A 10,999-nucleotide genomic window follows, 5' to 3' on the forward strand; every position below is an offset into this window, starting at 1 on the left:
AATTAAAACATGATATTTAAAATAATTATAACATAAAATAATAAATTCAAATATTAATATACATAATAAACTATTTAAAATAAAACAAAATAAAACAATTAAATAACAAACTATTTAAAATAAAACAATTAAATAATAAACTATTTAAAATAAAACAATTAAATAATAAACTATTTAAAATAAAAGAATTAAATAATAAATTATTTAAAAAACAATTAAATAATAAAATATTTTAAATCAAACAATTTATTTCAAATAAAAACAACCAAAAATAAATAAAATAAAATCGTAAAAAAAAAAAAAAGCATTAGGCATGTATAGGATATTGAGATCTGATGCTTGCTGTATTGGTTTTCCATATCGATACATGCCTTCAGTGAAGCATGGATAGATAAACGAAATCGGATAAATTTAAAAAATTTCTAATCATCCAATCTATATATCTAGTCTATAGACATGCAGAAACATGCAAAAAGCAGCAAAAAAAAAATAAAATTAAAACCATGAACCAACCTGGAACGTTTGAATCGAGAAGAAAACTGGAGGAAGAAAAAGACGAGTCTGAAAAACACTGGGAAACACACAACAAAGAAGAAACTAAAATGCTAAAATGAGAGTGTGCACAAGACAACAAAGAAAGGAAAAATCAAATCTGAATAATCCAGTGTGAGTCCAGTGTTTTTGTACCTCCGTTGCGAAAAAAAAAAAAAGCTTGCTTGCGAGGATGACAGTGGTAGCTGCTGTGCTGGAAAAATATAAATTTTAGGTTGTGTTCTCTTACTGTAGTCTTTGAGAAGGAGAAAAGAGAGTAAAAAGGCTTGAGAAAGGAGATGAGGGATGTTGGGTAATGGTGCTGTGAGAGGAAGGATGCTGGGAAAGATAATGGTGTTCTGAGAGTGAATTCCTATGCATAAAAACAACACTCCCTCTCTCTCTCTCTCTGAAATTCAATATGATCACACACTCTCTCTCTCTCTGAAATTCAATCTGCTGCAATCTTTGACCACCTTTAAAGATTAAACAGTTTTTAAAAATTAAAATACCTTTTTAATTAGGGTTAAAATTGGAATTTTATTAAAATTTGGAAGTACAAAATGAAATGCTGGAGGTGCAGGATGAAACACTCTTAAGAAAATCTACAATCCATTTAAAAATAACGCCAACCTAACCTCCTACAAATTTTTAAGTTCACTGATAGATGGGCCATCACCTGAGTTGGGCCTCAAGCCCAAATTGAATTAATTCTATACAAAGTAAAAAAAATAACCCATTTAAACTTTATTATAATAAGTCGTAGAATTAAATTTATAATAGAAATTCCCATTTAATGATTGTTCATTAATCAACAGCTTAAAGTATTTATTTAAGTTCAGAATAAATAGTCTTCAGGATTGGAATTTTAATACCCTACCTAACCTAATCTCCTCGTATTTGAAGATTGAGAACATTCTAGTAACACAGAAAATCAAGACTTGCCGGTCATAGGACATTTCTGCCAACATTAAATACCAGAATACAAAGTATCAGTGCAGATAAACACACGCAAAAGGAGGGAGAATATTTTTATCTTTAATAAATAAAAAAATAGTTGAAAAATTAAAATATGTCAAATTAGAGTGAGATATGTAATAGATTTAATTTATAGCTTTAAATAAAAAAGATAGGGTGTTTTTCATTTAATCCACCCTGAAACGGCGTAACTTTTACACCGACAACGGAGAAGGGGAAACGGCGTGAATTAGATGAAGGGGCAAAAGAGTAAAAGCCGAAAGAACGTTACCGTTTTCAGGAGGCAGATTTTCACACGTAGGTAGCTATAGTCAACGATTCCTGTCTTGTCCACAAAGCAAACTAGGAAAACCGAAAAGTAATTGAAAAAAAGAAGGAAAAACAAAAAGGATATTTTTTCCGAGGCTTCCACCAGCTCCAGTGCACCACTTCCGTTTATTGAGTTTTCGCATTTCCAAAACCCTAATCACGAATTCACATTGAAACCACATCGGGGTGGTGAAGAGGTCAATGTTCGGTGGCGGAGGGGAGGACGCGTTGGCGGCGCGGCTTGGCATGGTGACGCCGTCGCTGATGAACCCCGCGACGTCGTTGGTCATGTCCGGGGAGGTGTCAGTGGCGGTGAGGGAGGAGAGGGGACCCGCGCAGCCGCAGTGGAGCCAGCAGGAGACGCGGGAGTTCATAGCGATACGTGCGGAGCTGGAGAGGGACTTCACTGCGTCCAAGCGGAACAAGACGCTTTGGGAAGTGGTGAGTTCGAAGATGAGGGAGAGAGGGTTCAGGAGGAGCCCTGAACAGTGCAAATGCAAGTGGAAGAACCTCGTTAATCGCTATAAGGTCTTTATTTCTTTTTTATTTAGCGTCTGTTGCCGATTTCGTTTGTTTGTTTGTGGCGTTTTCATTGTTCTTGATTTTGGAGCAGAGTTTGGCATTGTTGTTATCTCGTTAAATCTTTTTGTTGATGTTCAGTTTGACTGTTTTTCTGTCAACTGGAGTAATGAGTGATATACACCTTTGTATGTGACAGTCATTTGAATTATCTCAGACATGATAAAATGTGATCGGACTTCGGTAGTAAGGGAGAGATAGGAGTGAGAGAGACCCAAAATGTTCGATAGTTGTGTTGTGATAGGAAAAGATGAGATTGACATGAAGAAGGAAAATGGAAGAAAAAGTAAATATATGTTTTTTGTGACAACTAAGTATGATCCATTGAATTGTTTAAGTTCATCTATATGAAGCTTTATTCATATGCTCAAAGGGTTGGGAGGGAATATGTTGGGATTGTGGCTTAGATTCAACTGAATGGCCCATATACAATGGACCGTGTTTGATGCAGGGCATGTCGAGAGTTGAGGCTTGGCTAACAGTCCAAGCTTTTGGTATGGTCACAACCGCTCTTGATCATATAATTTATGACGTATCTGGTTATAGGGTGTGCAATGTGTTTGCTAGAGTCTAGTAGCATGTTTGTTTTTCTGGTTGAATTCATCTGGTCCCAGACCCGTGTTCATCTCAAAGCTACAATTTATTGCTTCCCAGTAAACACTGATCTGGAATGTGAGCCAGTAGAATACAAGTGTATCCAAATATGCTATAGGCCAAATTTTAAGAAACCCTTCTCTAACTATGTTCATGTGGAAAAAGTTCCTGTAGGGAGTGTGTGTGTGTGTACGGTTGAGCGACTTTATTCTGATTTGCATTGGGACAAAAAAAAAATCTTTAAAAATGCAGAAAAGAAATATCTCAGTGATGGAGGTGTTCACTTTACCCAGTAAATTATGTGGCAATATTTTTGCAGGGAAAAGAGACATCTGACCCAGAGCATAGCAGGCAATGTCCATTTTTTGAAGAATTGCATGCAGTATTTACCCAAAGGGCACATAATATGCAACGGTTGCTTCTTGAATCTGAAACTCGCTCAGCTCAAACTAAGAAAGGAGTGAAAAGATCAAGTGGAGATCGATCTTCAGAGGAACTCTCAGAAGATGACGACGAGGTTGAATATGACAGCGAAGAGGAAAAACCTTCTAGAAGCAATACCCGCAAAAGGAAAGTTGACAAAGTTGGAACGGATAAAACTTCAAGGGCAAACAATCCAACGAATGCCGTCAATAGTAGTATTCAGGAAATGCTAAAGGAATTTTTCCAGCACCAGTTAAGGATGGAAATGCAGTGGAGGGAGATGATGGAGAGACGTGCTCATGAAAGACAGTTGTTTGAACAGGAGTGGAGGCAGTCGATGGAGAAGCTTGAGCGGGAGAGGTTAATTATTGAACAGGCATGGAGGGAGAGAGAAGAACAGAGGAGAATGAGAGAAGAGAGTAGGGCGGAAAAAAGGGACGCTTTATTGACGACCCTTTTGAACAAACTCATTAATGAATCTAACTAACTGAAGCAAATGGTTTGGGTTCCTTCTAACTGATTACTTTGTTGTTTCCATTTATATATGATTCTAAGTATAGCACAGAATGGACTAAATTTTACAGTAGCTTTTGATTATGGAGAATTTTAGAAGGAGACCTGGATGAAGAAAAGAATATATATAGGAGTATATGAACATTTTGTCTTGAAAATTGATATAGAAAGTTTTTATATGAACTATTATTTAGGGATACTTCTGTTTGGCATTACGTTCTTGGACATGTAACTAAAAACAGGTATTGTTTACAACTTTGTATAATAGTTGATCAATTTTATATTTTTCGTTACTGAATTATCCCGATATGATTGTGATGAGATTTTAACATGATGATCATGAAAATGTATATCGTTTTAGCTTTCAATGTTTAACATTAATACATCCTAAGTTTTGGTGCTGGTTAACGTTGCCCGTGACATCTGTCTAGATTTGTATTGTTCATCATTGCTTTTTGGGCTGCAGTGTGCTGTGAAAAGAATTGAATGTGCAAGTTCTGGCAAGGGTATCAGTTGAGTGCTGACTTTGTTTATATTCGTTGATTTATTTTTAGGGTATTTGTAAATTAAAGGTGATGGAAGATGATCGTCAGTATGTTTACTGTAATAAAAAAAATACTCTTTGAGATGGATTCTTTATTAATTTAAAGAGAATTATGATGTTTGTTTTAATTAATATATAGTGTGTGATTTATTTGATATTTTGGAGAGACAAAGAGAATGAACTCAATCACTTTTGTTGAATTTTATTAGCGAGTATTTTTATGTAATCCAGGGACACTACTTCACAGGTATGATGTTTTACGTAGTTTCCTCTGCTAAGGCTTTTAGGTGCTCATTTTTTAACAAAAAAAAAATGAGATTGATTGTGATAGATGAAGTCATTATCAGTAGCTGGTCAAACATTCTGCAACACCAACTCATTAGAACACCATCAAACCTTTATCGACATTTGCACGTCTACGAGGAAATATGTCCCTCTTTTTGGTTGTGTGTTCTGGGTAATCTGCTTGAATAGTTATTCACTTTTTCTCCATCAAATGAATGTACTATTGGACTATTACGATGTCTTTTGAGCTAAATCTTAGGTTATGCTTAGATGTTTCAAGTTGAAGGGAGAGAAAAGAGCATACCAACAGTTCCAATTTTAACAAATGTCCCCCTATTTGATAATTTTAAAAAGGTTTAATTGTTCTGATGGTGTTTATTTTCACTGTAATAAGTTTATTTAGTCTTCGTATTTTGAAAGTATCAATTTTGTTGTTAAATGTGTTAATTTACAATCAAAGTTGTTTGGTTAATTTTTAAAGGTGATGTGACAAAACACACATTTGCAATAAATAAAAATGTGTAAATGTAGTGTGTAATATTATTATTCAATAGAACTCATATAGCAAGGAAAGTTTAATTTTTCACTTTCGCTTCGTTGTCAATGAAATCTCCAATTTCATTTCTCTTTTTTTTTGTTGGAATTTCTAATTTGTAAATTTTTACTGACTAATTATTTTTAAACCCTAATATCAAATTTTCACCTCAGAAAGTCTTATGAATTATAAATTAGAAAAGGAATACCACGACATCATAAAATTCTTACCACAATGTCCTGTAAGTCAAAGTTAACTATTTAAACATCATAAAAAAAATAAAGTTAATTAATACACATTAAGACATTTAAGGATGAAATTGATACTTTTTTTAAAAGTGAAGACTAAGTAAATATGAGGACTACCTGAAGAATTAAGTCTTTTAAAAATAACATATCAACATAAATTTCATAGTATTTTATTTATTTCTATGAAGAGTTTATAATCTTTAATTAAAAATAAAATGCGTTGTCTCTATCAACTTTTTTATTAATCCTCCCAAGCTTAGAGATGAATCTTGTACGGGCTTGGGGTTTACTTTTATAACCAGTTTAACCTTTTAAAAAATATTTGTCAGATGAAGTTTATCTTTTATTTATAATTTAGTGTTATCACTAAGAGTCAAATAATCCAACAATAATTGATAGGATGAATACTATATACTCTTAAAATTTGGACTGGAGCATACATCAACATCTATCATGATTAAAGCACGCTATTACAACGCTCCTATGATAGTCTCCTGCATTAAAATAAACCTTTTCTTGAATTTTGACGACATAAGATTGAGTTATTGTCATTCTTCTGATATGTCTACGATGAATGATATACCACTAACATTGGTTAGTTTGATCTTGTCTTACTTTCTGATATACTATTGCATCTGCTATATCTGAATTTGGATATTGGAAATCTTCAAAATAACTCATTGACTCCTTTCTTTTACAACTTCCATGACAGTATTTTGGTTTGAGAATTATATTTTACTCCAATATTTTAAAAAGTAGAATTTTTTTAATAGCTCCGTCTCTTCCATGTTGGCATCAAACACTATGAACATCCCAAGTCAGTGAACACTGGTGCAACATCATGATAATATTGTTATAATGATAGAAGCAGTTTTCATCATCCTTTCTGATATCACAATAATGCACATTAACATGATTCAATTAAAACATGTTGCAACCTGCATCGTAAGCAGGGGATTACATTAAAAACACTAAGGTACAACTAGAAAGTATGCTTTCTTTTGGACCTTTCGTACCATGTGCTAAAAAATATCTCTAGCTTGACTCTGCAGGCGGTTTCTCCTTCGGATGTTTGGAGGCATAGTGGTCAACAAGTTGGTTTTGATTTGCAAGTTGGACCTGAAAAATAATGTTCAATGGTGTGAAGAAACATTATACAAGACATTTAAGAATGCAAAGGATCTTCAGAATTCAGATTGCACAAGGAAAATTCCAGTATTCAAATTGAATGTGCCCATCAACCAATTTAACTATAGTATCCTCGTCACCCATGTAAATGATTAGAGCGTCTATTAGTCAAACTGAAGAAATGATGATATTAACAAAGATATCATTGACACTCAAAGTACATGCATTAAAATATTCTTATTTGACCTCTATCATGTGTAATTTAAGTTTCCTAAACTTAGAATATCTAATGATAAATACATATACATTCAACCACTTATACAAAGAGATCTTATGATTTTCTTCTACATGGGAGATGCTTCGGCAGTTCAGTTTTGAAAAATGTATGGAGAAGCTATGATCTTCCCACAAAATTCTTTTCTCAAAAATTTTATTTTTTTTACCTTTTGTAGGCTACAGTTCATGCATTACTTCTATTTCCTAGTGATAAGTTTTGTTTGCAAACCCATACATCTAAGAAGCACAAGCAAGAAGAAAAGCAATCTGTCAGGTGAATCAACCATCCCCACAAAACCAGGTCAATTTCAATATCACAGTACCACCAAAGAATGATGAGAGTTCAGATTCAAACTGTAATACAACAGTTTGTATGAACCATGTGACTTGCACCAACACCAGAATCAACGTATGAAATTCACTTCACTACGGATACTGAAGTGGGAAAGAATAAAGCAATCACTGCAAAGAAAGGAGACTAACAAGTCCTACAAAACACAAAAAAGTGCACAAATATAAACAACCAGCAAAAGCTATAGATAAAGCTATCTCTTCACTTCAAGTAGGAAGCCAACACAAAATAGTTATCCAAAGAACCTAAAACCCATCTCAAACTCGTTTATTAGCATATCACTGAAAAAGTAGCACCATTTCCAAGAACATCTTCTTATGTTCAAAGTCAAAACACTGATGCTATGCTCTGGATATCTGGTTGTCACCCAAAGTTAAAAGGCACAGAAGATGGTAGCAACAACAACTTCGATGCCTTAATTTATAAAAGACTACATTTAGTCATCCGCATTTAATCCAATCAAAATACAAATGTAACACACACCTAACTTTGTGTTGGGACCACGCCACCGGATAGGAACCCAATATATGTCAATATATTGCAAAAGCAATCATATTATAAAGTTAGCATATGCATTATTTCAACCGCACATCAAACAAAGACACGCGAGAGTATCATAAATCACAACAATGAAGACTAACACGATCCTCTAAATAAGATAATGCATAACTCCATAACTTGCTCCGACATCCCCACCAATGCATGCACGGAACAACAGCAGCAGCTGTAACGTGCCTTCCATCACACATTGAATTTTTTTGCTAAAAAACAAACCACCGGTTTGTAACCCAACAAAAATTCAACTAGGCACAAAGTGTAAGAAAACATCATCTGTTATATAATTGACACAGCTAGCTCATAATAATTAACGAAACCAATAATTGAATCAGTGGAAGCCAGATTAATTATCCAAGCAACCCTTGCATCAACAGACCCCCTTTTCAAAGCTGATTAAATCATATCAGTCAAGCAATGACTACTTTCAAATTAGAAAACAAAAAATAATAAAAAAATAAAAGGAAACAAGCAACACCCAGATCGGCTGATTCGATGAGAGAACATAAAGCTAATTACCACAGCCACCACAAAAACAACAGCAGGTGATCATAGGGTAATTCAAAGGCACCCAACAATCAAAATTCAATTTTTTTTGTGACTGGTAGAAAATAACAGCAAGAAGAATGAATGGGAGGAAGAAAAAGGAATTTTTTTTGAAGAAAAGAAGGCGAAATTGGAAACCTTGCAGATGGGGCAGATGACTTTGAGCCCAACGGCTCTGGCCTCGAGCTGCGAGCCCTTTGACTTCTGATTCTTCTCTGCGTTCCGCTTCTGCGCTTCGATCTTCTGCTTTCCCCGCGTCATCTTCGTCTTCCTCTCCCTCTCTTCTTTTTCTGTGTAGAATGCGAAAATTAAAAAGAGAATTGACGACGAACGCAGAAAGATGAAGACGAATAGCGAGACGTACGTGGGTCCCTCTTTTCCATGATTATATGTTTTTTCCACGTAACTATTTCTCTTTTTTTTTTTAAGTGCTACCTTATTTCAAACAAATATTTCCATGGTCCACACGAATGCTTGTTCAATTTTTTATGATAATAAAAAAAAATATATTATAATATTGAAATAAGTTTTATAATTTTATTATAAATATTTTTTGTTTATTTATTTAGATAATTTTATGATTAGAAATATAAACAATTAGAAAATAACATTTTAAAAATGAGTGACGACTAAAATTCAACTATTTTAATAATAATTTTTTTATATAAATAGTTTTGTTATAAATTAATTTTATAATTTTAAAACATATCACAAACTTTTTATTTTTTTTAATAGTTTTCATCATTTGTATGTCTGATTGAAGAATCAAGATAATAGGATTAATTATTTTGACAAGTTTTTCAAATTGGATCCATTAATTTTTTTTTGGGTAAGTTGAGTTTCAACAATTTTTTTTATCATTTCTTGTATCCATTGCATGTGGAGCTCATTTTTGCATGTGTGTTTTGAGTCATTACTAATTAATGGTTCTAATAATGTACACTCGTCGTGCTTTTGTTGTTCATAGGAGAAAATAAAGTTTCTTGTGTGTTTAGAGTTGTTTTAGGCTTTATGGAGTCATATGTCAAGTAAGGGAAGCTAAATATATTGTTTTTAAGCAAAAGATGTTTTAAGAATGTGAAATTTCATGCTTGTCTAAAATTGATGATTGAATGACTAAATAATTTGATTGCAATGAATTGTTTTTGGGTGGTTTGAAATTGTTTGCTTGGTTTGAGTTAATTGAGTTAGGAATATCAATTTGGTCATTTGAATAGGTCTCTGGTTCCCTAATTTGAAATGTATAATTTTTTGGTATGCCGTTAAGCACCAGCTTCATCGCTGAGCGACCCAAATTCGAATGGTCTGGCGTTGAGCGGTGACTTTGTACCGTTGAGCACCAGTTACCACTGCAAGTCTAGAACCTTTTTCATCTTGTTTTGTTGAGCGGTAGGTTGGTTTTTTTGAGCGAGACAATTTGTGAGAAGAGTGGTGTTGAGCACAATTCCTCTCAATGAGCGCTAGTTCATAATCTATGTTTTTGGGGTTAAATTCTTTAGTTGTTTGGTATTGATTTCTATCATTATTGATGTTGTTAGTGAGTATAATGAATGTGTGAATATATTCGTGTGTGTGTGTGTGTGTATATATATATATATATATATATATATATATATATATATATATATATATATATATATATATATATATATATGTATGACAATTTTGTATATGTTGATTGTGGTTTGGTTATTGAGAGAATTTCAAAGAGAAATTTTATGTCTTAATGATTGTTAGTGTATGTTTGACATATGAGAGTTAAGAAAGGATGCATCCTAATGTTTTATTCGTCATTCCACTCATATAGAGATGAATGAGGTAGAGAGAGAATGACAAGAGGAATTTACTCTAGACTTTTGGTCTTAGGCGTGAAAGATTAACCTCGTGAGTAGTAGTGTAATAACCCCTATGTTTATGTCTTTGTAGAGTATGAATATTACTACGAATGCACACTTATAGTGAAACCTCGTATCAAAGCATGTATTTGGATAATTGAGTCTAGTGTCAACTGTTGTATAAATGTACAAATTTGTTGTATGTTTGACATGTGTGATTAATAAATCGGTACAATATAAATGTTTAAGTTAAACCTTTTGGTACATTAGCTTACCCTTTTATCTTTGTTTGTTTATTTGCATGTCTTTCTTGTTTGTAATGATCATCTGATTAGTGTAAGCAAATAAAGATTTTCTAGTTAATCTAGTGCAAAGCGAGGAAGATATTGTAGCTTAAATTTGAATTTGTGTTGTCTTGTATAATTTCTTTTATTTTAAAAAAATTATAGTGTATGCTAGAATATTTATGTATAACTTTCTATATAATTAGCACATATTTTATGGATAAACATATGCTTGATTGATTATCATCTTTCTAATATTCATTTTAGCAGTTTTATACTACTAAAATATAATATTATATTAAAAATGATTAAATTTAGAAAATGGTTAAATTAAAAAGTAAAATTAATAAATAATTATGCTAAAACAAAAAAAATATTTGTTTAAAGAATAAAAATGAAAAACAAAATTAAACATAAAAGACGAATATATATATATATATATATATATATATATATATATATATATATATTATTATTATTATAC

At 32.7% G+C, this 10,999-nt stretch overlaps 1 protein-coding gene across 1 annotated transcript; it reads left to right on the forward strand.

Moving 5' to 3' along the window:
* Positions 1 to 1,796: 1,796 nt before the first annotated feature.
* On the forward strand, positions 1,797 to 4,220 carry LOC106778068 (trihelix transcription factor GT-3b). The gene is made up of 2 exons (XM_014665958.2): positions 1,797 to 2,346; positions 3,311 to 4,220. The coding sequence occupies exons 1-2, from the start codon at positions 2,020 to 2,022 to the stop codon at positions 3,899 to 3,901; spliced, it is 918 nt and encodes a 305-aa protein (XP_014521444.1). The 5' UTR covers positions 1,797 to 2,019; the 3' UTR covers positions 3,902 to 4,220.
* The last annotated feature ends 6,779 nt before the right edge of the window (positions 4,221 to 10,999 follow it).

Source organism: Vigna radiata, chromosome 11, assembly GCF_000741045.1.
Source record: "Vigna radiata var. radiata cultivar VC1973A chromosome 11, Vradiata_ver6, whole genome shotgun sequence".
Lineage (NCBI taxonomy): Eukaryota > Viridiplantae > Streptophyta > Magnoliopsida > Fabales > Fabaceae > Vigna > Vigna radiata.

Coding starts and splice junctions, on each gene's coding strand:
- LOC106778068 (XM_014665958.2), top strand. CDS start 2,020: ATGTTCGGTGGCGGAGGGGAGGACGCGTTGGCGGCGCGGCTTGGCATG. Junction 2,347..3,310: donor ACCTCGTTAATCGCTATAAG/GTCTTTATTTCT, acceptor ATATTTTTGCAG/GGAAAAGAGACATCTGACCC.